The sequence below is a fragment of the Eulemur rufifrons genome, chromosome 6 (assembly GCF_041146395.1).
Source record: "Eulemur rufifrons isolate Redbay chromosome 6, OSU_ERuf_1, whole genome shotgun sequence".
NCBI lineage: Eukaryota > Metazoa > Chordata > Mammalia > Primates > Lemuridae > Eulemur > Eulemur rufifrons.
Window position 1 is genome coordinate 54,506,210 of NC_090988.1, and position 27,752 is coordinate 54,533,961.

General features: G+C 44.1%; 1 protein-coding gene across 3 annotated transcripts in view; it reads left to right on the forward strand.

The window, feature by feature from the left end:
- CLPB (ClpB family mitochondrial disaggregase) overlaps positions 1-27,752 on the forward strand; it is a 140,975-nt gene that overhangs the window by 67,511 nt on the left and 45,712 nt on the right. For all 3 annotated transcript variants that reach the window (XM_069469294.1, XM_069469295.1, XM_069469296.1), the window contains one exon: positions 4,751-4,879. In XM_069469294.1, the coding sequence (XP_069325395.1) occupies positions 4,751-4,879 (129 nt within the window). The remainder of the gene's footprint in view (positions 1-4,750; positions 4,880-27,752) is intronic.

The window sequence follows — 27,752 nt, forward strand, 5'->3', positions numbered from 1 at the left end:
AGGTAGAAGAATTTAGTAACTAGCAGAGCTAAGATTCAGGATGCTATGACATCTTTACCTTAAATAACTATTTCTCATCATGGGAGGCAGTGTTTTCTTGTTTTTGTTTTTGCAGTTTGGAGAGTGGCCAGGGCTACATGAAGGGATCCAGGGACTACTTTCTACCTCCACTGACTCATTGGCACTGGTGAGGCCAGGGAGTCCTGCAGAGTATACCTCTGGGCACATTCTTGCCACGAGCTCCCAGACTTACCCTGGCCACGGCACCAAGGCATGGACTTTTCAATGCGAAAGGCAGAGGTGGAAGCAGAAGGATGTCAGAGTGGTGCTTCATCACTCTTCCTGTGGTCAGAGGGGCGTGGGACCCCCTGAAGAGACAGGCATGGCTGGCTGGGAGGGCAAGCAGGAGCCTGAGCCTGTTTTACCCTGTGCTGGAGACAAGCTGGCAGATGTCTTTGTTGGGAAGGGCACGGTTCACTGGCTGAGGACCAGCTGTAAACACGGGGCCTCAGAAGACCACCTTGGTGGCCAGCTGGTGAGATAGTCTTGGATGAATCACTTTAGCTTCCGTGGCTTTGCTTACTCTTCCTCCGTGGTGGGGGAGGGGTGGGGGTGGTAAGTGTGTGTGCATGTGAGTGTGTGCTGCACCGCTCCTCCCACCTCCTTCCACCTTTAGCCACTTTTTTGTGGATAGAGGAGAGTATGAGATCTAATGAGCCAGGGACTTCAGCAAGATCTGAGACAGGGCTCCCAACACTGGGTGATATGAGGAAAGAGTTTACACGAAGAGCACAAAGCGGGCCCTGCTGAACTTGACTGGGTCCCAGCTCTAACACTAACTGTGTCATCCTTCTGAATTTCAATGTCCTTATCTGTAAAATGGGAGAATAAACTTTTACCTTACCTCACAAAGTTATTCTGAAATAAATAAGTAACTTTACAAATTGTGATGCACTACTGGCTTCCAAAGAGAGTTCTGTAGAACACCAATACTGCAGGATTTTAACAATGGTTAAGGTTAGCAAGGGTTAGGCTGTCAAGCAAGAAACTGCTCAGTGACACCAAATGAAACAGATGGTTCTTAACTCAGAACTGTATTCTCATGCTTACTGTGCCTTCCTGAGAGGAAAAGTATATGCAGGATTCCCAAAATGAAACCTTTTTTTGCAGAGAAAATACACTTTGGAAAGCACAAGACAAGACAGTAAGGATAATAACATTTATTGAGAGGTGCTATATGCCAGGCCAGGCACTGTACCAACCCTCTTTGTTCACAGTGTCTCATTTAATCCTTACAGCATCCCATGAAAGGGTCACAGTTATTATCTCCACGTACAAAGGAACTTGGCACAGAGAGGTTGGGTAAACTGCACAAGATTACACAGCCAGTAAATTCAGAACTGGGATTTAAACACAAGTGGTCTGGCTCCAGAACTCAACCTATTTAATAGTCACACTCAACTGCCTCCACTACTTGTTGACTGGCATTATCGTTATCATTAGTAGTCCAAAAAAAAGATAATATCAGGGTCTTGTTGATACAATAATACTTGTTGATTCAGCAAGTATTTGTCAAGCATGTATTGATGGCACTGGGGAGACAACTGTGGAGAAGGTGTTCATGCTTCTGTCCTCATTGGCTTTTGGTCTAACGAGGAAACATAGCCAAGTAAGCAGGTGATTGCAATAGAATGTAATAAATACTGTAATTGGGAGATGCGTAAGATACTAAGGGAGCTCTCAGGAGCAATGACTACCTCAAACTTAGGAGGAATCACTGGAGGAAGTGACTTCTAATCAGAATGTATGGGAGTTAACCAACTGAAAGTGTGAGAAAAGGAAGCTGTTCCAAGCAGTGGAATAGTATGTACAAAAGCTCAGAGAAGAAAGAACGTTAAGAAGGTGTTGGTGAGAGACAAGACCTCAGAGAGCAGCAGTGGGCCTCCTCGAGGACATTGCTTATTAGCTGGGCTATGATGCTGGCACTCTGCTGACATTTGAACCAAAATAGCCCCAGCTATGTTCCTTGAGTTCATCTGCTGTTTATGGCAAACACCCTGTGTATAGCTCTATCACTGCACTTGTGAAACTGTATTATAATTTGTCTGCTCAGTGGTCTGATTCTCACATTAGACTTAGCTTCTGAAAGTCAGGAACTGTGTCTTATTTATTATTATATCACTAGAAGCTACCACCATGCTATTGGTGCTCATTAAATGTTGTTTGTTGAATGAATGATGGGTTTGCTTTGTAAAATGGATTACACTCTTCTTGCTTTCTTGAGCCAACTATCACTTTTCCTCAGGTTCATCATTATATCCAGCAGTTAATGTCCTACGTGGCAGTTCAGTGATGCCCTTAGGGGCTTCTGAGATGCTGTACTCTGAATTCCTTTTTCAGCTTTTCATTGTCCTGTTCTTTTCCCTCCCTGCCTGGCCAGTGCTTGATTGTAATCAATCTGCTTGATTCTAAAGCATCCTCCCCGGCCTTCTTATTTCCTTCTTCTAATCTGCAGTGGGCTGGAAACAAGATCACCTAGCATGATTTGATAAGACTGTGCTAAGAGTTAGTAACCTCTGATTGAGGTCGTAAAGGCCTCTCTTATGGGGAAAGTATAGATGATGCCATCGCACATGGGACTTGTATGTTAGCTGCTCAGAGGACTTCTTCCTGTTCTTCCTGCTCCAGGAAAGGTTAGATAACCCTCCAGGGGTGGGGGTGAGGGAGGGTGGGAGATCATCAGTCTGGAGAGCCCCCGTCTGGAGTAGAAGAGCTGACTGATTGACCGTTGATTCTATAGACCACAAGCGAGTATAGTCTATTCTCCAGCGACCCACGCTAGCTTATCCAGGTGCTAGCTCCAAACCTCGGGCTATTTTCTATTAAGGGCAAGTTCCCCAGAGACTGTGCTTACACCTTCACCCGAGAAGGAAAAGAAAAGGGAGTAAGAGCCAAAGCTGGGACCAAAACATCTGGACTCTACTCCTTCCTCTGGGCTCCAGTTTTCTCATTTGCAAAATGAGGGTGACAGCATGATATGATGGAAAGAAAGAGTGGGGGCTCAGATTAGATCTGGATTCTAGTCCTCACTCAACAACTTATTAGCTGTGTGACCTCTGAGCTTTAGTTTCTTCATCTATAAAATGGGAATAATATTAATAATACTATGAAAGGTACTTATGAGAATTAAATAAGACCAATTATGGGAAGTGACCATACTAGGCACGAAGTAGGTGGTCAGTAAATGAAATTTATTAGTATTAGGAAGAGATGTGACAGTCTTATGTTTTTTGGAATTTTAAGTAGGATGTTCAGTATTGCAGGAGGGGGAAATGCATAGACTCTATTCCAAGACCACTTGAAAAAGAATGGTTTAGGAATTGTCTGGTGCTTTTGACTACCTGGGCAAAGTCACCTCTTGACTGAATACACCTCTTTATCCAGGGACAGGTTAGAGGAGCCTACCCTTGGCAGACCCTATGCCACAGACTAAGGGAGAAAAGTGATACAGGTCAGCAGGACCCAAATTCCATCCCCTACAAACTCAGCTCAGGAGGGCACATAAGACAGTTACCCAGATAACTTCCACATGAGACAAAAGAAACTCCATCCCTGAGCAGGATAGATACTGCTCTATGAGGTCTCATTTCCCAAGGGAGGGCCGCAGAGGTGGGGTAACCTTCCAATTTATTATCCAAACTGGGACTGTCCAGGACAACAGGCATAAACCAGGACCATCCTGGGTGAACAGGGATATGTGGGGTCACCCAACCCAGAGAGTCTTGTAAAAGTGATGAACTGGTTTTAGGTTATCTTATATCAAATCAGAGTACGAGAATCACGAACATTAGCACTAGAGTGAGCTTGGTTGTGTGGGGTGGGGGGATTGGTTTTTTGACCACGTGAAATGCTTTTTCTTCTTATCTTTTAAAAAATATTTGTAGGTATTTATTAGGGGTAAAAAAGCAGATTACAAAATTGCATTTACAGTATATTCTAAATCTGTAGGAAATATATATGTATATGTATATTTGAAACCTAGAAGGACGTATACCAGAATATTAAATATAGTTTTCTCAAGTTGCTGAGATATTGGTCCCTTTTCTTCTTTGCACTTTTCTATGGTTTCAAAATTTTAATTGCTTTTATAAATTAAAAAAATTTAATACCTTCTGAACCTCTTTCATAAAAAAAGAAAAAAAATTTAATTTAAATTACTTACTAGATTGTAAACATCTTCAGAGCAGAGAGGTGTGTTAGTCTTCTACTAAGAACAGCCACTGTCTCCTGCCCCACTCTTGCCCTGTCCTACCCAACCTGCTTTCTTCCTCTGGATAACTCCTCTTCAGCCTTGAAGACTCCTGTCTCCTGGGATCCTCTCTTCATGCCCAAATAGAACTAAGCTCTCCTGGCTTTCTATATCATCCTATTATACCTCTAACATAGCATTTATCTCAAATAATACTATAAATATCTGTTTATTATCTGCTTCCCTTGTCAGATTAGGTCAGGGACCATATCTGATCTATTTTCTGTCCCCAAGATGAATGTTAACATATAATAGATGTCAGTAAACATTTGTGGAACTAACTGGCCTCTGTTTTTCCTCTTACCCAGCACAGGTGGCCAGGCACATAGTAGGTACCATTTTATGTTTAGTAAGTAGGTACATGAGTAAGTAAATTAAAATGACAAGAGAAACCAGGTGAGATTGGTGCTAACAGAAGGGTTTGTGTCGCTGTCCCCTCAGTCCTGGTCACCCGAGAGGATGACTTCAACAACCGGCTGAACAACCGTGCCAGCTTCAAGGGCTGCACAGCCCTGCACTACGCTGTCCTTGCTGATGACTACCGTACCGTCAAGGAGCTGCTTGATGGAGGTGAGAGCGTGGGTAGATGAAGGATGGAATGGGGTTGGCAGGGGGAGAGAGTACTTGGCAGCCTCTCTACTCTGGAAGTGCCATGCTTTCCCAGAGCCCTCTTACCCTCCCAGAGCCTAGAAGTGCCTCGAGAGTGGCTGCACTTCTGAGAGTGGCAATGTGCACGTGTGATTTGCCCTCCTGTGGCTGCTATGCGTTCTTTGCCTATGTGTGTGCAATGGACCATGCCATCTGGCCTGTCTGTATATGCTATGACAGTTTTCTTGATTGTTGCTCTCCCCAAAAGTGCCCTCCCTTCTCCCCTATGTCCTCCAAAGCAGGGTTAGTAGAACAAGGGAGAGGCTCTTCAAATTCCTACTAACTCAGGTCGCAAAGATGTCCTCCTTGGTCCCATCTCCACCCCAGTCTCAATTAGGCCACTTCCGTTACTCTGGGTCATGGCACCCTATTCTTTTCCATCATTACACTTGTCACAATCTGAAATTGTTTTTATTTGTTCACTGGCCTTCTCCCTAACTTGACTGTGAGCTCCCTGAAGGCAAGAACCATGGCTGACTTGTGCCCCCAGCACCTGTCATATTTCTTGGCACCTAGTAAGCACTCAATAAATATGTGCTGAATGATGAATACCCTCCTTTTGGAGAGCATCAGTTTATCTAAGTTACAATATGTGTCATCCCCAGACTCAAACCGGACTGGTCATGTCCAGGTCTGGTACGGAGATACCTGCCAGACACCTCCCAAGCAATCACTTTCTCTCCCACTTTGCCTTATCCCACTGCAGCCTCTCCTTAGGGTAGGGAGGGAAGTATCTTGCAAGATATGTGGGGCACAGGCCCCTGAGTGAGTACATGGTGCATAACTGCCTGTTCATGCCCTCCCTGCCACTTCTTGAGTGCCAGGGACCCTCTCTTGGGGCTGGACCCCAGGATCCTCCTTGTTAGGGGTCATTCTTCACAGAACCTGAGAAGTGGAAGGGTCCTCAGAGGTCCTCTGGTGTACTCGGATTGCCTGTCTCCCTGCCAGCAGAAACCTCACCAACAGCTGGCTGTCTGACATTTCCTGGATTTTGTCAGAGACAGAAGGAACCCTGCTTCTTCCCCAGGGAGTTCATTCCATTTTACTTCAGCTCTGACTGGTTAAACATCTTTTTAATGAGCTGTGATCTTCTTCTCTGTAACTTTTGCCAGCTGTCATTTGCTACCCAATCATTTTTTCAAAAACTAGTCTTCAAAGAAAACTCTTTCAGGCCAGGCACAGTGGTTCATGCCTGTAATCCCAGCGCTTTGGGAGGCTGAGGCAGGAAGATAGCTTAAGGCCAGAAGTTCAAGTCCAGCCTGGACAATATAGTGAGACCCCCATCTCTAAAAAAAAAAAGAAAGAAAGAAAGAAAAAAAGCTCTTGCAGTCCCAGAGCCTTTGCCTCCCCAGGCCCAACATCTCCAGATCATCTTGTAGCCCTTGTGGTATGATTGGTCTGGACCCCAATCCTGCTACCTTCTGTCAGCCATAGCCACACTGGCTTAAAACTCAGGCCTGGCCCATATCCCCAGCCTACAAGGGACCTGCCCCAGAGCAGCCAGAACATGCCTTGGTCTGGGGCATGTACACCATGAAGGGCAGGACTACTCCGTGGGTGTAGCAACAGTCCCTAGGATAACCGATGCTTTTGGAGTAATAACCTGCTGCTCTCAGAATTAAAGACTTAGAAAATGTCCCCAAGCAGAATGTTTCTTATTTTGTCCTTTGGAAAACTCTCCAGCGAGACATTTATAACTAAGCATTGGAGCATTCACCATGGAGCTTCTCTCTGCCGTGCCTTAAAATCAATCAATAGTCCCAGCCATTGTCCACTAGTTTGCATTCCATGCTTCCCCCCATCCCCCAGACAGAGAATTCACTCTATGAGGAGCCCCTCTCTCAAGCCTTCTAGATCGAACACCTTTGAAATGAAGAGGCGAGGGCCTTTTATGAAGTTCCCTCCACCCTCACCCCCCAGGCCAAGGCTGGCCCTTTGAGCCGTTCCAGGGGCATGGTTCCTGCCTGTTAACTTGGAACAGATGCTCTTAGCCCCCACCTTTACATTTCTCCCACCTGCCTTTTTAGCCAGCATCTATTTATACCACCCCCCACCCCAGCCTCTCAGCCTCAAGGGCCAAAACCATTAACCCATTTATTTCTCCCTCCCAGACCTGAACAAGTGGCCGTCACTCAAGGCCTGCAGGCCTGCCAACTTCTGACCTCCCTCCCCCCTTGACCTCCCTTGGTCTGCCTGTGTGTGTGACCAGCCAACCGAGAGGCAGGATCATGCTCTCTCATCCTAGGGGCTGTTGCCAGTAACATTTCCAAAGACTTTTGACCTCAGCTGACCTTCTCCATAGGGTTTCAGGGAAGGCAGGAGCGCCTGCCTTCCTGCCCATCCAGCTTTCTCAGCCTACTTGCCACCAGCTTTGCTGCAGCAACGTAGAGGGAGGGGCTCTCTGTGAGTTCCAAGGCAGGCCCAGACACAGAGGCCATCCTGTGCTCCCAAGGTCCACACAGGACCCTTTTCCTTAAAATTGCTTAGTCCACAGGGATTTAGGGTCTCCTGATCCTAGAAGATTAGAGCTGGAGGGGGCAGCTACTCTTGCTTTCTGACCAGAAGTCCCCATTGAGCTGAGAGGAGGTTCAGACAGCAGTATCAGGCTGATAATGTGAGCAGCTCTCTGGCCCATTAGAACACAGCATGGAGTAACAGAAAGGGCATCTGAGGCTTCAGAGTCAGGCCAACTTGGGTTTGAGTCCCAGCTTCCCCACCTACTAGTTGTTTTGCCTTGTGCATGTTACCTTAAATCTCTAAGCCTCAGTTTTCTTATATGTAACATAACACCTACTTCATAGGGATGGCGTGAAGATTATCAATAATGTCTATAAAAGCTCCTGGCAGGTACACAGTAGGTGTTCTGTGATAAGTAATCATTATGACATGTATCAAGAAATCAAATTCTCAGCTGGGCAAGGTGGCTTACACCTGTAATCCTAGCACCTTGGGAGGTCGAGGTGGGAAGATTGCTTGAGGCTAAGAGTTCAAGTCTTAGCCTGAGACCCTGTCTCTGCAAAAAATAGAAAAATTAGCCAGGTGTGGTGGTGCACACCTGTAGTCTAGTCCCAACTACTCAGGAGGCTGAGACAGGAAGATAACTTAAGCCTAGCTGTTTGAGGTTGCAGTAAGCTCTGATGACACCACTGCACTCCAGCTTGGAGTGAGACCCTGTAAGAAAGAAAGAAAGAGTGGAGAGAGAGAGAAAGAAAGAGAAAGAAGAAGGAAGAAAAAGGAAGGGAGGAAGAAAAAGGAAGAGAGGAAGGGAAAGAAAGAAGGAAAGAGAGGGAGGGAAGGAAAGAAAGAAAGAAATCAGACACTCAACCTGGTAGCTATAATCCCATTCCTTGCCCAATATGGAACCTAGTCTCCTACCTAAAGGCCTCTTAATTCTGTCTCTGCCTATAACATTCCTGCCCTGCCTAAAATACCATCATGTTCCCCCCCTCTTCTTATCTGAATCCTCAGACTCTTCAGGGCCTCCCTCTCTCAGGAAGCCTTTCTTGATTGTCTGGTCTACTCTGATACTTGCTCCTCTGAACTTTTACAGTGTTGGACTAGTGCTTAGCACAGACTGCTTAAGGTTACTTCTTCATCCTCAGGAGGCCTCATAACATGGTGAAAAGAACACAAGCTTTGGAGTCAGACAGACCTGGGTTTAAGTCTCAGCCCTGTTCTGTGGCTCTGGGCAAGGACTTGCCATCTCTGAGACCATGGACCTCAGGGCATCCTAAGACAGATCAGGTAAACTGTCTCTGACCCTGAGAGACTCTCAGACTGTCAGAGGAAACAGATGTAGAAACAGGTCATGATGGTGAGGTAGGTTCTCTGGCAGGGGGCTGGACAAGGGGCTCTGGGGATGTAGAGGAGGAAATGGCCTCCTTCTGCGTGGTGAGTAGGGAGGTAGAGTCATTTACAAAGAGCTTCCCAGAAGAGGGGCCACTTAAGCCTTATCAGGAAGGGTAATGGGCATTTCCAGAGTTCTTCTGAAGGGTTATGAATTAACTAGTGCTAATCTTCTACTCCTAACTTCCACGGAAAAGTAACTACACAGGCCCCCGTGTTTTTCATCTTTGGAGACTGCTTTTGCCTGTGTTGATGGCTTATGAGCAGAAAGGCTCTGCTTCAGCACTTGACTGCAAGTACAAGAAATGGTAGGAGGGAGGAAGGGAGGGAGGAAAGGAGGAAGGGAGGGAGGAAAGGAGGAAGGGAGGGAGGGAGGGAGAGGCAAGATGACTGGAAAGAGGAGTAATTGGGGAAGGTGGCTGGAGCCTCTTGCCTCAGGTCCCTGGAGCTGACTCATCCCAGTATTTCCAGGGCTGTTTAGGTGCTTTAGGTCCTCTCAGGGGTGTGATTGCCCTGGCAGATCCATCTTCCTAAAACATAGCTGTCATGGCAACCTTGCTCCACCAGGGTTCCTCCAGAGAATTGATTGAGCCCTAATTCTCTAAGGAGTTAACAAGGGGTTAACTTCTGTCCCAGCCATCTAAAATCGTACACCTTTGTGTATATACACCTTGGGGAGAATTGAGAAAATCACTGGTTAAATAATTTTTTTGTACGTGGTTTAAAGGAGAAAACCCGATTGAGAGGCTGCAAGGGAAGAGCATGAACGTTGAAGTTAGGATCTCAGTACCAGCCCTGCCACATAGCACTGTGTGATCCTGGGCAAGTTACTGACCACCCTTTTCCTCATCTGGAAATGAGGGTGGTGCCAAGGTTTTCTAGGGATTAGGACATACATAGATTCTATAGAGTAGATAATTTGTATATAGTAATCTGTTATTATAACTTCAAAAACACTCCGTATTTGCCTGTTAAAAAAACAAACCCATACTAACATATTTAACTGGTTTTAGCGTTGCTCTAGGCTGGCCTCCCCTGCCCTTTTCCCCCCACCCCTGCTTCCCTAATACTCCAGCTACACTGTGTTCCCACCTTGGTGCCTTTACTCTGGCAGCTCTTTCTGCCTCTCAGTTCGCATTGAGGCTTCTCAGGCTAGTGGAATTCTTTCTTCCAGTCATGCCACCTTCCTTCTAAAGTCTCCCCTGTTCCCTGGGATTTGGGTCCAGTCCTACTGACTAAACCTGTGTAGAGTGAAGGCCAGAACTATTGTCTTTTTTGTCTCCGTCTCCTTTGCCCCTGCACATGGTTTAGTATATTTTTGGATGCACTGATAAGTCTCCAAAACCACTATAAGTTTTCTGTTGATATCTTTGCTTCCTGGCCCCCTCACTGTTAATTTCCTAATGTGTCTGGCTTTTTAGAGTTTCACATATGCACCTCCTATTTCTAGCTATCTTCCTGTAGTCACAGTGCCACTGCCTCCTTGGCCATCAGTGCTCATCACCTCAGAAACACTTGGGCTTTACGAAGCTAATACCGGTTTCCCTGAGGCCTCCCTCAGCCTCCTTCCTACCGACTTTAATCCTCCTTGCCCCTCTCTTCAGGCTCACCACTCAGTTGTCAGTGTTAACCAGCCATCATCAAATGAGTCCTTAAATTCTCCACCATCCCCACCTGTGGCAAAAAGCCTTCCCACTGCTGACGTCCTGCCTTTAGCAGCCTGTTATGTTAGCTTGTTGTCAGAACTTCTTGCTCCACTTCACTGTCCATCTGGCTTCACTGCCAGATGTTGAGGGAATCACCTTTGCCTCCAGCTGTCGTCTGTTGAAGCTTCACACTCTGTTTCCTGCAAGCACTGGGCTAAGGGTCAGAAGTTCTGGCTCTGCCACCAACAAATTCTTTCTCCTTTAGGCAGATCCTTTCTCCTCAGTAAAATAGAGAAGTTAGGGTAGCAGATCCCTTCCAGCCCCTGCGTCTTGTGTAACCCCTGGGCAAGTCTTCTCCTTCATTTATCAAACACTGTGCATCTCTCCTGTCACAAGTCCTGCCCTAGGCACCAGGGAAATAAGAATGATCCAGACATGGTCTTTGCCCTTAAGGAACTCATAGTTCATTGAGGAAACCAGACATTTTAACAAAGAATTGCTATCTGGTGTATTAATGGAGATCTATAGAACATGCCGTGGGCTCACAAAGAAAAGACCTTTTAAATGTTGGACAGGGCAGGGAAAGCATTTTGTAGGTAGGAGATGATGTTCACACCAAGTCTTGAAGGATTGAAGGATGAATGCACGTGGACCAGGTGGATGAGGGAGAAAGACAGAGGGAGCAGCAAGTTCAAAGGCACGCAGTATGAAGCAGCATCCTTCATTCAGTACACTGCAGGTAGTTCAGAAGAGCTGGAGGGTAAGGCTGGAAGGGTCAGAGGCAGAAATGGAAAGCAGGAGCTGATAATGAAGGTCTGTGTAACATAAGCTATGCAGAGGAAGTTGCACTTTATCCTCCAATGGGAAATCATTAAGATTTAGAGAAGGAATCGGATGGGCTTTATGTTTAATGTGAAAGATGGCTTAGACATTTTCAAAATGTTTATCAGTAGCTGAAAGAATAAATTGTAGAATGTTCACACAATGGAATAATGTACAGCAAAGGAAATGAATGAACTCTTGCTCTATACTATAACACAAACTTAACATTCAGGTCACAAGCTAGACACAGAAGAGTACTTACTGTATGCTTGCATTTAAAGCTCAAAGTAGATAAAACTATTTGATAGAGTAAAAGTCAGGGTAATGCTTAACACCACAGGGTGGATAGTGACTGGGAGAGGGCACTAGGGGCTCCTGGGATGCTGTAATATTTTTTTATCTAGGTGCTGATTGTAGGGGTGTGTCCACCTTGTGAACATTCATTGAGTTGAATCCTTATGTACTTATACTTTTCTGTATGTTATACTTGAAACAGAAAGGGTTTAAAAAATTAGGGGAAAATATTAGAAGGCACATCCTTGGAGAAAAAGAAAATATATCATTTGAAAGCTATTGTAACTGTCTAGGCGAGGCCTAAACTAAGGTAGTTTCAGTGGGAAAAGAGAGAAGGGGACTGATTGCAGAAAGATTTAGGAGTAGAATCAGTAAGATGGGATGGTGAGAGGAGCAGTCAGGACGAGGGGCCTGGAGTGGAAGAAATACGGGAGCAGGGTTGGGGGGAGACAGCAGGGTCATTGACAGTTCTGTTTTGAGCATCTCTGCTCATCCTTCCATCTTTTCTCCCATCCTTCCTTCCTGCCTTCTTTTAGATTCCATGGTACAGTGTTGTAACTACTTCCTTGCTTCTTTTTCCCTTCTTTGTACTCACCTGACAAATGCTAACCCGAGTGAAACCCAGCTTTCTTTTTACTTCCTGTCTGTATCTAAGAGCTGAATATTGCTAGAGAAAAATCACACAACCATGCTAACTGAACTTGCACCTTGAGTCTCAAACACTCACCCCTGCCAACTACCCCACTGCACGTCATGAGCAAAATCATTTTATTATTCTGGACCAAGACAGCTTTTTTGTACTTTCTTTCCTCTCCTCAAATCTCCAGCCCCCTCCTTCCTCAACTCCCAAGCTGATGATCTCACTTCACACTTCATAGAGAAAGTAGATTGCAGTCAGAAGGGAACACCTCATCTTCCCACCTTCGCTCCCACTAGCCTGCCTGCGTCTGTGCCCCTGTATGCTGCCTGCCTTCCTCTGACAGTGGAAGATGTCCCCATGACCAGCCCCTGCACTGGGCTCTGGCTCCTGTTTCCTCTCACTTACTCAAGGACTTTGTGCCTCCTCTTATCCCTTTCCCTCCCACATTATCTGTTTCCCCCTCCCCACTGGCTCATTCCCATCAGCATGAAAACATGCCTTAATATCATCCATCCTGAAAAATAAACCAAAAACTTCCCTTGACCCCATATCCATCTCCTGCTGCCACCTCATGTTTTGGCATCTCTCATGGCAAAAATCCTCAATCATCAATATCCACTCACTCTACTTCCTCAGCTCCTGCTCTTTCCTGAATCTAACATGGCCTGAATGATACCATCATCTACTCAGTTTTCCAGACCCCAAATCTCAGAGTCGTGCTTGAATTCTCCATGTCTCTTACACTCCATTTCAAGTCCTTTGATAAGCCCTGTCAGCTGTACCTCTAAACTACTCTTGAGTCCATCCCTTTTTTGCCATTTCCATTGCTGTAACTCTACTTCATTTCAGGCCACGTCATCTTTGCTGGACTGTCACTACAGCTTCCTAACTATTCTCACAATTTCCACTCTTGTCCCCCTAAATCCATCCTCCAAATAACAACCAGGACAATCTTTTTAAAACATAAATCCTTTCATCCTCCTCCTTAAAACCTTCCATTGGCTTTCCACTGAAACCAAAATGAAATCCAAACTCCTTACCAGAGCCTACAAGGCCCTACATAACCTAGACCCCTGTGACCTCATCTCTATCCACTCACTACCCCTTACTCACTGTTCTCCAGTGACACTGGCCTTCCACTGTCCCTCAGACACACCAATACCTTTCGCATCTCAGGGCCTGTGCACCTACCTCACCTTCTTGAGATGGCTGCCTGATCATTCAGGTCTCAACTCAAATGTCCCCTCCTCAGAAAGGCCTTCCCTGACCACCCTAGTAAAAGTACCACCCCCTGCCACTTTCTGTTGTATTACCCTATTTTGTCTTCTTCATGGCACTTATTGTCGGTCTCTAGAATGGTCATGTATACTTGTTTGTATGTTTATGATCTGTCTCTCCTCCACTAGAAAGTACGATGTGGTGGTCACAGAGACCTTATCTCTTTATCTTACTGCTGTCTGCGCAGTTCCTAGAAAAAAAAAATTTACAGCCAGCTTATGGTAAGTGATTAATAAATAGCTGTTGACCAACCAAGGGACACTCTTGTAGAGATGTATAGCTGGCAGTTGGATAAATGTGTCTGACGCTCAGGAGAGAGAAAGGACTTTAAGTTGAATGTGAAGATTTGAGAGTTGTCCATCTCTTGGGGGTGGCTGAAGCTGGCGGAGTCTGTGAGTTGTCCTTGGAAAGTTGTAGAGCTAAAGAGGCCCAGGGACACAATAGAGAGAACTTACATTTCAGATGGGAGCATGAGAAGAGGAGTCAGTGCAAAAGATTCCAGGAAACAAAGAGGGGAGAGGAGAAGCAGAGGAGAGTGGGGAATGGGTTGGTTTAAGGCAATGCTTCTCAAACTGTCTATGAAAGACTTGTCTCTTTTTGTTGTTTGAATTTACAGTCTTTCATGGACCAGTATTTTCGTAAAATACAATAAAAATGAATGATTAGAAAAATATTTTTAAAAGGTATATAAAATACAGGCCCAAATTTGTTATTAGATTCAACAGGCATAAAAGTACTCTGACCAGTTGCTATAAAAGTTTCCAGACACTTGACTCCCAATTACTGTACTTATCAAAGACTAGAAGCAAAGTTCACAGCTGGCACCAGTGCGTGGACTATACTTTAAGCCTCACTGCTCCACTACTAGAACTCCTGGGCAGAGGGGGAGACAAATGAGCAAAATACAGCCTCTGCCCTCAAGTAGCTTCAAGTCCATTGGGGTAGACAGTCTGGGACACATAATGGTTATACTGTGTGACAGAGGTCAAAGCACTGCCATTAGGATGTAGGCATTGGGGACTGTGATCTGCCCCAGCTCTGCCACCATCTCACCCCTGTAGATCATGACCCCTCTCTGGCATCACTTTCTTCATCTGTAAAATAAAGAGATCATGTCAGGTGATTGAACACTAAAAGTTTTTTATTGTTTGGATGCAAATGCTAAAAATCCTTCATACTTTCAATTGTCTGAGGGAGGGATGGGGAGAGATTGCTAATGGCCACAAGGTTTCCTTTGGAGATGACAAAAATATTCTAAAATTAGATTATGGTGATGGTTGCATAACTCTAAGTATACTAAAAAACCATTATATTATATATGGGTAAACTTTATGGTATGTAAATTCGTATCTCAGTAAAGCTGTTAAAGAAGGAAAAACTCAGCCAGGCGCGGTGGCGCACGGCTATAATCTTAGCACTCTGGGAGGCCGAGGCGGGCGGATCATTTGAGCTCAGGAGTTCGAGACCAGCCTGAGCAAGAGCGAGACTCCGTCTCTACTAAAAAAATAGAAAGAAATTATCTGAACAACTAAAAATATATAGAAAAAATTAGCCGGGCGTGGTGGCACATGGCCTGTAGTCCCAGCTACTCAGGAGGCTGAGGCAGGAGGATTGCTTGAGCCCAGGAGTTTGAGGTTGCTGTGAGCTAGGCTGACGCCACGGCACTCTAGCCCAGACAACAGAGCAAGACTCTGTCTCCAAAAGAAAAAAAATATTAAAAAAAAAGAAGAAGAAGGAAAAACTCCCATGCCATTCAAAGGCAGAAAATATTGACATGGATTGGTGACTGGTTGCCTGAGAGCAGGCTGGAAAGCCAGGAGGCCCGGGTCAGCCCACAGCTAGTGTGGCACTTAAGATGAGCCCCTCTGTCGTATATGACAGTTTCCTTCAAAACCTTACCTGTAAACCTCTGTCTTGCCCTTACTGGTCTTTTTATTGATTTCCTGTTATTATTTTAACAAATATGTATACAAATGCTCAATCATAGGTAGAGAAAAGTAAAAAAAATAAATAAATAAGTAAACAAATATGTATTGCACTCTCCATCCTTGCAAAACTTAGAGACATTAGACAAATAATTACAAAATTATTAGCTAAAGTACTAGGTAATAATATAAGTATTATTATGGAAGAGTACAGGGTACTACAAGAGCATAACAGGGACCTAATCTAGTCTGAAGAGGGACGAAGAAAGTCTTTCCTGAGCAAATGGCATTTACATTGAGACCCAAAATGTGGTTGATGTTATCCTGTCATTTAGCTTGAGAAAATCCTGTGGAGAGGGATGGCCGTTCGTCATCCAAAGGGACCCCGCAGTCCAGTCGGGGGCATTTGGGGAATAGAGGAGTCCCATGGTACTGTAATTGTAGTCCACGTGTTAAATCAGGCCTAGCAGGCCCTTTCAGTGACCTGAGTCCTACCATCAGCCCCTTACCCAATGCAGAATGAGGAAATGTCCTTACTTACCCCAGTGAAAGGTATTTCTGTATCCTGGCTCCTGTGGACACAGAGGAGCGCTGCATGGTTGAGCTGGAGATGAGAGCCTGGTCACCAGAGTCCATGCTCTCCAGAGCCACCTGCCATCCAGGCACCCGCATTTCATCAAGGCTTTAATCGGCTCCAAGCAGTCCTCAGATGAGCCTGGCTGGTATCCGGCATGACCTCATCACTGCCAACAGTGGCAGCTGGAGGCCAAGGCTCCCCTGGGTGAGGGAAAGGTCAACATCGGCCGGGCCAGGTCTGGTCTGTGTCCTGTGCTGTCCTCCACCTACACTGCGCCTGACTAGGACTCAGATTTTCCAGGGCAGAGCCAACTGCCCTTTGCCAGCCACTCGTGCCCCCTCCAGTGCATGTGCTCTTGGGCAGAATGCACAGAGAAAGGGCAACACTGCACCTGTAAGAAAGGGGAATGTTGCCAGGTACAGTAGCTGATGCCTGTAGCCCCAGAGACTCGGAAGGCAGAGGCAGAAGGATTGCTTGAGCCCGAGAGTTCCACTGCACTCCAACCTGGGCAACAGAGCAAGACCCTGTTTCTTAAAAAAGTAAAAAGAAAGAGAGAGGAATGTCAGTCTGAAGGTCAGGGCCTGCAAAATAGCAACAAGCGCCCCATCCCAGGGTGAGACTGGGGATGGGCAGAACCAAGTTTCCCTTCCCGAAAGGAGTTTGTTTCTAGCATTCATGTGCCGTCTTCCTCTATATAGAAGCCTGGCAGTATTCTGGGAAGAACACAGCAGGGATGTTCTCTGTAAGTTTGTACCACAGACTCCTTCATGAACTGCATTTTGGAAATGAGTTTTCTTAAATGTTCCAGAAGAAGGGAGCTTGCCACTTGAGAAATCCTTCAGGAACCCCCTGTGAAGTAATAGAAGCCTGTGGGGTAGGAAGTGCTGAAAGTGCTGGCCGGGGGTCAGGGGACCTGGCACGTGGTTTTGGCACTAACTCTGCCTTGCTGTGTGACCTCTAGCAAATCTTTACCCCTTACTGAGCCTCAGTTTCCCCATCTATAAAATAAGATAGTTGGACTACAATCTCAAAACTCCCTTCCATTTTAATACTTTACAATTCCAAATGAATACTGGCCTTCTGATTTATCTAATTGCATATCTAAGTACTTATATTCATTCAGCAACTATAAATTATTTTCCTGCAGTTAACCACCATCATCCCTATTCTAGGTCCCTCTGATATATGCTCTTAAAGCATTCTGTATCATTTCTTTATCACCCTTACCACGACAGGTAGTTCTGTAGTTATTTGGTTACTGTATCTCTCCTTCACTTAGCAATGAGTTCCCAGAAGATAAGGTCTGGATCTGAGGTGCTTATGTTCCTTGTGTCATCCTAGCACATGATAGGTGCTCAGTAAGTATTTGTTGAATAAATTAATTTGTAAATGGATACTAGGCATTACAGGAAATAACAGAGAAAAAAATAACGGGCTCTTCCTTTAGCCTGCGCCCCACAGAGTGACAATTTGGTAAGAATGCCCACATGCAAAGCACACTGAGAACAGTGCAGGACAGCAGATGACAGGAATCTAAATCAAACATAATAAGCAAGGGCCAGAATAAACAACTGTAATGGGTAATGGTGAGGGGAGAGACCCGTGTTGGTATTGCAGAGGGCTTCATGGAGGAGGTGAAACAGGAGCCAGATCTAGAAAGACAGGTAGACTTCAAACAGGCAGATGGAAGGAGGGAAGCTTTCAGGTCAGGCAGCAATAACAAATAAGCCTTGCATGTTTTTTAGAGACCGGGAGGAAAATGGTGATGTGCTGGATTATGGAATGGTGAGACTTGGATGTGGAGATCCTTGGAGACAAGACAGACAGCTCTTGTACTTAATTTTGTAGTCAATAGAGAGCTCCTGGAGTGATTGTCTGTTTGTGTTTGTTTAGTGACCATAGTGATTTTTACTTCACAAAACATACAAAATAACAATTTCAACTAGTACCAGAGGCTATATTGTGGAGAGGAAGTCACCCTTCTATGTCCCTGGTCCTCTTCCTGGGAGGCAACCACTGTGATTTTCTTAGGTATCATCGCTGTTTCTGCTGTACCAAGTTATCACAAATTTAGTGGCTTAAAACAACAGGAATTTAAGGAGGTAAGAAGTCCAAAATGGGTCTCACTGGACTGAAATCAAGGTGTTGGCTGAGCTGCCTTACTCTTTTGGAGACTCTGGGAGAGAATCTGTTTCCTTGCCTTTCCCAGCTCCTAGAGGCTGCTGCATTCCATGTCTCCATGCAGCCCCGTCCATCTCTTCAAACCCAGCAGTGACTGATCGAGTCTTTCACACATTTCATCACTCTGACACTAACTCTTCTGCCTTCCTCATTTACTTATAAGAACATTTGTGATTATACTGGGCCTACCTGGATAATCCAGGGTAATCTCCCCATCTCAGAGTCAGCTAGTTAGCAATGTTAATTCTATCTGACACCTTGATTCCCCTTCCTAGTCCCCTAACATATACACAGGTTCCAGGGATCAGAACATGGACATCTTTGGGTGGAGGGTGGGGCATTATTCTGTGTACCATACTCTAAGAGATATTTTATACATGCTTTGTTTTTAATCCTGTTTTTGAATAGTTAATACTTGTACATAGTACAAAATTGAAGAGTTTTCAGTAAAAAGTCTCAGTCTCACCCCAACTCCAATCAAAGTATTATCCAATTCTCTACTATATTATTTTTTTGTCTCCAAATGAATTAGTAGTTTCTGAGGAGACACTTTTAAGACCATGCAAATATCCTGCTCTTCAACAAAAATCTCCCCTTAGAGTTAGCATCCATTGACGGTTCTTGCCTGAACTAATCTTTATATGATGGTTGCAAAATGAATACTTTCCATGTTTTCTAACTCTAGCACTCACTCCACATTGACCAGTCCACACTTGACATTCTCCAGTAAGCAAGAACCCCTTCCCCCATTTATCTGTCCTCAAAATGTGCTCGTCAGTACTTACTGTTTTATTGTTTTATGATTTATTACTATCCTTAGTTATGTTAGTTATGTTGGTGCTGAAATTGCCCCAGATTTGGCCAATGTGTCATACCCCCAGCATTTTTTTTATTTTCCTACATAATAAGATGGTTTGGGCTCATCTTGTATCCACCTTGCTCTACTGCCCTGGAATCAGCCATTTCTTGAGGAGCCCTGGGATTTTTAGTGGGCAATTGTATTAGAGACTGAAATCTGAGTTCTGAGTATACTCATTGCCCCTTCTGTTGACAGAGCCAAGAAATATATATAGATATATACACATATACATACACATCCATCAAAATATATACATACAGGCCAGGTGTGGTGGCTCACACCTGTAATCCCAGCACTTTGGGTGGCCAAAGTGGGAGGATCACTTGAGGTCAGGAGTTCAAGACCAGCCTGGGCAACATAGTGAAACCTCATCTCTACAAAAAATGTTTTTAAAAATTAGCTGGGCATGGTGGTATGTGCCTATAGTGCTAGCTACTTGGGAAGCTGAGGCAGGAGGATCACTTGACCCCAGAAGTTGGAGGCTGCAATGAACTGTGATCATGCCATGCACTCCAGCCTTAAAAGAAAAAAATATATATATATATATATATGTGTATACGTATATACACATACACGTGCATAAAAATATATACATATATATTCTTATGCACATACATATTATAGAAATCCTGGGAACAACAATACCTCCCATTCCAGTTGATTTCAACAGTTCTTTCTTGTCTTCACACATTTCATATTTGCATGTCCTTCTTCCATAGTGAGAAAGCTGGCTACAAACAGCATGGATACATTTACTCAATCCTATAATAAACCTGAAAAGGCTTCAACTGCTTCATCCATATTAATGTAGAAAACCTCCTAAAAAGAGTTCAGGTCAGAATTTGTTTGCAGTTCTCACTCCTACTCTATCCAAGGCTAAGGGTATATAGTCAAATACTGGGTTCATAAGTTATTTGTCTTCTTTCCCCCCCTCCTTCAGTGTGTTCATGTTTTCATTTGAAATACAGTTGGGTTAAGTTTTCAATTTGCTTTCAGCTATAGGGTTTTTCTCCCCTGCCTATCCTGGTTAATTTAATATTACTAAATATTAAATTAATATTGTTATTTTAATATATAGAATAGAACATTAACTTGTTTCTAAAAGTGAAAACTACCAAAAGGTATACTCACAGAAATAAAACTCCCACATGTGTCCCTTCCAACCTTTTTCTGAGCCCCCTCAGTGAGCCCTGACCCCTTGTAAATAATTGGTTTTATTGTTTTCTGGTTTATCCTTCCTGAGTTTCTTTGTATAAGCAAATATTTGTATTGTATATTTTCTTGTTTTTCCTTTCTTCTTACACAAAAGGTAGCATACTACATATGTTCTTTTCAGTTTGCTTTTTTTTTTTACTTAATAATATTTTCTGAAAATCACTTCATATAAGTTCATAGAGATCATCTTCATTCTTTTTCACAGCTACATAATACTCCATTATAACATGTGCTGTATATCCTATGCTTGTATACTGAGGTTTCCAATACTTTGCAATTACAAATAATGCCACAATGAATAACCTCATGCATGTATATTTTGGTGTTTTTGGAGGTTCACCTTTACAGTAAAGTCTTAGAAGTGGTATTGCTGGGTCCAAGTGTAACGCATGTGTCCTTTGGTTAGATACTGCCAAGTTTCTCATCCTACAAGTTGTACCATCTTACATTTCCATTGCATCATAGGAAAGGGCCTGTTTCATCACAGCCTCTCCAATAGAACATATTGTCAAGCTTTTGGATTATTGCCAATCTGAAGTGAGAAATAATATCTCAGCCTAGTTTCAATTTGGTTCTCTTATAAGTGAATTTGAATATCATTTCATATATTTGAAGGCCATTTTATGTCTCCTTTTGTGAATTGTCTATTTGTGTCTTGCCTATTTTTCTATAGGACTTTTGGTCTTTATTTTTCTCTTGATTTTTAGAAGTTCTTTGTATATTAAGAATATTAGCTTTTTATCTGTGATATATATAGAGAACAAATATTTTCTCCTACTTTGGATTGATATGGTTTTAACACTTCCCATATAATTCTAATATATAGCTAGGATTGAGAACCACTGTGGTAGTTTAAACTGTACAAATTGGAGCTGTTTTTTGTTGTTATGTACCTGTGTGTATTTTAGAGATGGGCTCTCACTCTGTCACCCAGGCTGGAGTGCAGTGGCACAATCATAGCTCACTGCAGCCTTGAACTCCTGGGCTCAAGCAATCCTCCCACCTCAGCCTCCCAAGTCACTGGGATTACAGATGTGAGCCACCATGCTCAGCTTGGAGCTGTTTTTTGAAGAAGAATGCATATAGAGAGAAAGAGATAAGGGCTGAGGACTTGGCCTTGGGTGACACCTGTAACTTGGGATGGAAGAATGAACAGGAACTGCAAAGGAGACAAAGTTATGGATATTGTGTATCACGGAAATCAAGGTAGAAAAGAATCCAAAGGAGGCGGGATTAGTCAGCAGCATTGCTGCACCCATGGAGAAGAGGAAGAAGAGGTTGCTGGATGTGGTGATGAGTTCCATAGCCCTACCTCCCAGCATGACTTCATCCATGCTCATTCAGGCTGAGGGGAGATGCTCCTGATCTCCGGGCAGTGATTTTGTCCAGCAGAATTGCCTAAGACCATGGCAGGCCTCTCCCGACAAACAGAAATGGAAGGAATGTAAGCCCAGCTATATCATAAATGGGCCATAATTATTCAGTCAGCAAGTACTTATTAAACTCCTACTGAGTGCCAGGCCCTGTTCTAGGCACAGGGTATCACCACAAAGAGCCTGTTTTTAATCTCTGCTAGTCATTCACCACTTTCTAATAAGTTGGAGGTTTGTTTTACCCAAGTCCATCCATTTGTTTTGTCATGCATTCTCGATTCTGGGACAAACATGGTAAAGTCCTCAGAATTCATGATAGAAAAGCACTCTTGTGAAAAATATAATCACTAGCACCAGCAAGAAGCTCTGGATCAAAATGGTCCTCTTGGCGTTTGTGGTCTATCCTTATCCTCTCCTCCTTATCTTCCCGCCACCCTTCTGCTTTTATTTTTGATGATGGTTGCCTGGTGACTATGGTTGGGCATAAAAGGAGCATAAACTGGAAGAGTCCTTGTTGGCAGCAGCTTCTGGTTTTTAAAAAAAGCAACAGTTTTTGAGGGAGATGAGTAATTCCTTCAGCCATGAATGGGGGCTTGAAAGCAGACATCAGATAAATCGTTCCTATCCCCAGAACTGTAGCCTGTAACATTTGATATCATGGTTAAAGTTACCCCCGGCCACACTTCTTATTCTCTGCATGTGGGGAAGTAGTTAGCAAAAATATTTCATTGGTTTCTGTTGCTGCAAGTATTCTCAAAGCCAAGTATAAATAAGGCCTCCTGTCTTCCCTGAGTTCAAGTGAAAGTCTGTATATTTGAGTGTACCTGATTCCAGTGAGCCTGGCTCAACCACTACTTTATTTGTTTTTGTTTTTGTTTTTGTTTTTTTGAGATGGAGTTTCATTCTATCACCTGGGCTAGAGTACCATGGCATCAGCCTAACTCATTGCAACCTCAAACTCTGGGGCTCAAGCAATTCTCCTGCCTCAGCCTCCCAAGTAGCTGGAATCACAGGCATGTGCCACCATTCCTGGCTAATTTTTCTATTTTTAGAAGAGACCGGGTCTCGCTGTTGCTCAGGCTGGTCTCGAACTCCTGACCTCAAGCGATCTTCCTCCCTCGGCCTCCCGGAGTGCTAGGATTACAGGCGTGAGACACCGCACCTGGCCAACCACTACTTTAATGTGCTGATACTTCTCATCCAAGCAAAAAGCTTTACTTAGGTTTGGGAGTAGAACTGTGAGTGGAAGCAAGTCATTTCTTGATAACCCCCTCTTCTATGCTATGAGCATTAGGCTAGGATTGGTCAACAGAAGCAACATCTGGTCAGCTCAATCCTTTGGGGTGGTTGGTGTTTCATAGACAACCCATCAAGATTGATTGGTCTCAAACTGAATTAGCCAGATGTGTGGGTGTTGTGTGCCCTTTCCTCAGCGTCCCTTCAATGTTGTTAGATGGAAGCAGACATGCGATTAGCATGTTTGAAGATGATGTGTTTTTAGTGCATGAACAAAAGCTGCCGCCTTCTGCAGAGACTGTGGCTGTGCCCCAGACGTCAGCAGTATAATTATGACTGCTAAATTCAGCCCAGACCCCAGGCTCGGCTGCCTTGGTCTCAGCTGTCATTTGCAGAAGGGGGAGGGAAGATTGCAGAAGCCTAAGGACCCAGGCTCTTTTAGTGCACTTTGAACTTTGCTTTATCCAGAGCCTTTCCCTCCCCACTGACAATTGCTCCTAGCTGCTTTCTGGTCACAGAGCCCGCTGCCACCTCTCAGCGTAGTCTGTGCTGGATTATAGGGAGAAGTGGGAGTGAGGCTGGCCTCTTGAAAACCCGCAACTTCCAGGAAAGCCATGGAAATTTTTATTTTGGGACTTGCCCAAAATGATAATGAGGTGAGGATCCTCACTTCAGTGCCTGTGTTGCATGCTGTTCAGAGCATTAGCCACTATCTAGAAAACCTCTACCTTAGGTTTGCATTGAGCAGGAATCCCTGGCAGGAGTTTTTGCTTTTGCCCCTTTTGGGGATTTTTTGTTGTTTTTTGTTTTGCCTAACTTTATATATGAAATATGTTTGAATATTCATTTCCATGGTTTCGTTTCTTTTTCTTTCTCTTTTGTTAAACTCTTCTACCTGCACATTGACATAATTTCGTTTCTAACCACACTGATCTACATCTTTTCTTTAGAACAAACGAGGCATTTACATGTCTACAGTAGCTCTGCTGATGTTTAATATTCTATAGACATCTCAGACTCAGTTTGTCCAAACCCCAACCCTCCTCACACTTTCTTCTGTATTCCCTATTTGGTGAATTGCACGGTCATCTACTGGTCAAACAAGTAAGTTATAACTAAGTCTGATGACTTCCCCACTGTCCACCAGGCTCTGTCTTTCTTAGCATTTTCCCTTGAGTCCATTCTCTCCTCTCTCCCCACTATTCTAGTTCCAGCTTTATCGCTCTCACCTGGACTATTTTAACAGCCTTCTTGTTGGTCTTCCTACCTCATGGCTCACCTTCAAACCAACTTCTACCTCACAAAACCCTGTGCTCCCCTACTTAAAAACCTGCAGCAATTCCCCAGATGTCTAACCCAGCATGCTGTTACTCTTCAGTCCACCATGAATCTGCCACCCTGTCTCCAAGAGGGGATAGGGGTGATGGTTTGCTTCAGGATTGGCATCAACCTGATAGGCCTACCAGGAGGATGCCTGCAACCAAGTGGGCCTGGGAGACAATAACTGTCTCTGCCATCGGCCCACTGAACTGTTCACTCCCTAGCATAGAGTCTATCCTGCCTCCAAAACTGGCTTCATTCGCTTTTCTCTGCCTGGAATGCCCTTTCCCCACTTTTCCACTTATCAAACTCCTACTTAGTCTTCAAGATCCAACTCATTTATATCTCTTCTGTGTAACTTTGCCTCATTTGCCCACATGAAGTGAATTACTTCTCACTCTGTTCCCCCACGGCAATTTTAGGAGACTATTTTTTTTGTTTTAAAGATTACAATTGAAGCTTCAAAAGACAGAGTTTAACATGTATCTCTTCCTCTCACACCCTCTTCCCCTTGCTTCTCTGATTCTGCTGCCAGTAGCCCTGGCCAGGTCTCTAACCTGGGAAGGCCACCCAATCTCCCTTCTGTCTACTAAGGAGGTAGGGTAGCCAGCTCCCTGCTCAACACCCCATCTCTACACATGTATCACAGGTGACACCCACTGTAGGAAAGAAGGCTTAGTAATGGTAATTGTAGGAAAAATAACAATAGCTATCATTTATTAAGGTTTTACTGTGTACCAAGCTCTGGACTAAGGCTTTTATCTCTTTCAATACTTAAAATAACTCTGCAAGGTAGCTACTCTTATTACTTACATTTTCCATATGCATAAACAAGGGTACCAGCCTGTTAAGTAACTTGTCCAAGGTCCACCACTAATAAGTGGCAGAACCATTTTGGTATATCTGTGATTATGATACTATAAGTAGAATTCCAGTGTATGTACCCAGAGCTCTATATAGGGTCTTCCCTGTTCTCTACAGGGTCTGGCATAAAAAAGTTTCTCTGGAATATTGGTTGGTTGAATGAATGAATGAATCAATGTTCTTCCCATTGAACTCACCTTTAGGCTTAAGAGGGACTGGCTGAATGTCTGTCTATAGCTTATGCCAAGAAGTATGGATTTTGTCTCATCTCCTAATGCCCAGCTGTACACAGACATGTTCCCTCCCACTCAGTAACAAACTGCCTGGAACTCTTTCCTGGCTCATATTTACAAGAGAATGTGATAAATTCCGTATTGATCCCTCCTGTTCCACTGTAAATTTTGCAAAAGATGATTAAATAGAGCAATAGAGTCTGCAGGCATTGTGGCTCAATATGTTGTGGACTGGCGTATCGACCTCCTCCATCCAAAGGCAGCCAGCCCCTATCCCTGCTGCCCCAGACCAGTAATTAAAATCCTGTGAGACTGGGATTTAAAATCCAATCATACCCCTGAATCAAGCCTTCTAGCCTCCCCATGTGACGAGTGCAATAAGGTAACGGCAGGAGCATGTTTATGTCTGTGCTGAAACAGTCCCCATAGGGTGGGTAAGAAATGGAGAGTTGGGTAGCCCTGCTGGCTAAATCACTTCACCCTGACACCACAGCCACTTGTAAGACAATCTGTAGGTACATAAACAAGTCCCAGCCAAAGACCAAAACTCAAAGTATAAGAGCAAAATATCATGCACAAAAATTTACAAATTCTGTTTCACTATACACTTCTATTCCCACAGCTAGCAGTTGGTTTAAGCAAGTGATTTGGCCTTGATTAAACGATTTCAGGCCTTTAGTAACCAAATACATGTTTAAATTTGCATTTCCACAGGAACTCTTTGACTTAATCTAAACTGGAACCAGCCTTCCCTGAGGCCTGTAATCAGCACAAGATACTATTGAAATAAACTTTTCTGTCTCCCCTGCACAAGATCAGGAGCTCCTTAAGAATAGAAACGGTGTCTTCTTATATGTCTGTGTATCCTTAGCACCTAGCACAGTACCAAACACATGAAGACTCTCAAAAAGTATCTTTGAATGAATAAATAAGTACAAGTTAACAATTAATCTTTAAAAAAAAATCTGTAAACCTATGTGTAGGTAGCAAACCTACTAAGTCGTCCATTCAGTGCCTGAACACTTCCAATGCTGGGGAACTCAGTTGTTCCTGAGGCTGTGCATATTCAATCTTCGGATGTTTGGATGGTTAGAAATTCAGCCAAAATCTGCTTCCAAGGGTCTTAATATTACCCTTGCATTCATGTAGAATGAATCTAATCCCAATTCTACATTATGGCCCTTCAAATATCTGAAAATGGCAGGCTTGTTCTCCTGAGCTATCTTTTCTCCAGCCTAAACCTCCAGTTCCTTAAACCATATTTCTTACATGGCTTCTAAATGCTTTCCTATCTCAGTCAGATTTCCCAGAACAATCTTCACTTTGTCTCTCTTCCAAAACCCGGGACTTCCCATTTGTCTCCATTAATTTTCGTTTCATTTGTTTTAGCTCTTAATGTCAATCTTCCATCAGGTGTATTTGGGACCCTTCCCACCCTAATTACATCTGCAGATTTGATGAGTAGCCCATCCCTGTGATATCCATGTCAGAGATAAACATGTAGAACAGGACCAAGTCTATTTGCTGCCACTGGAACCTTCCTTCGAGTTCACCTCTGATTCAGCAGTGACCTCACCCTCTTGGGTCTAGTTAGTCTATTAGTCACTTGCTAACATTCCATATGATACTGGCATCCAGCCCACATTTCTCCATCGTGATCACAGAGGTGTCCTGAGACATCCCATCAAATGTCTGATGAAGTGCACACATTTACCTTTACTATACCTGATTGGGCAAACAGATAATCCTGATAAAGAAAGAAAAGGGCCAGGCATGATGGCTCACACCTGTAATCTCAGCACTTTGGGAGGTTGAGGTGAGGGGATCGCTTGAACCCAGGAGTTTGACACCAGCCTGAGCAACAGAGCAAGACCCATCTCTACGAAAAAAAAAAAAAAATTTTTTTTTTTTTTTTTTTTTTTTTTTAAACAGTTTCACTCTGTCGCCTGAGCTAGAGTGCCGTGGTGTTAGCCTAGCTCATAGCAACCTCAAACTCCTGGGCTCAAGTGATCCTTCTGCCTCAGCCTCCCAAGTAGCTGGGACTACAGGCACACATCACCACGCCCGGCTAATTTTTTCTATTTTTAGTAGAAATGGGGTCCTGCTCTTGCTCAGGCTGGTCTCGAACTCCTGACCTCAAGCGATCCTCCCACCTTGGCCTCCCATAGTGCTAGGATTATAGGCGTGAGCCACTGCACCCAGCCTTCTGCAAAAAAATTTTTACAAATTTTCCAGGCATGGTGGCACACGTTTGTAGTCCCAGCTACTTGGGAGACTGAGGCAGGGGGATCACTCAAGCTCAGGAGTTTGAGGTTGCAGTGAGCTATGATGACGCCACTGCACTCTACCCTGGGCAATAGCACAAGACCCTGTCTCTGGGGGGGAAAAAAAGAAAGGAAGGAAGGAAGGAAGGAAAGGAGGTTAGTCTGGCATGACTTGGCTTCTGTGCACCCACCCTGAAGCCAAACGATCATCACCATTTCCTT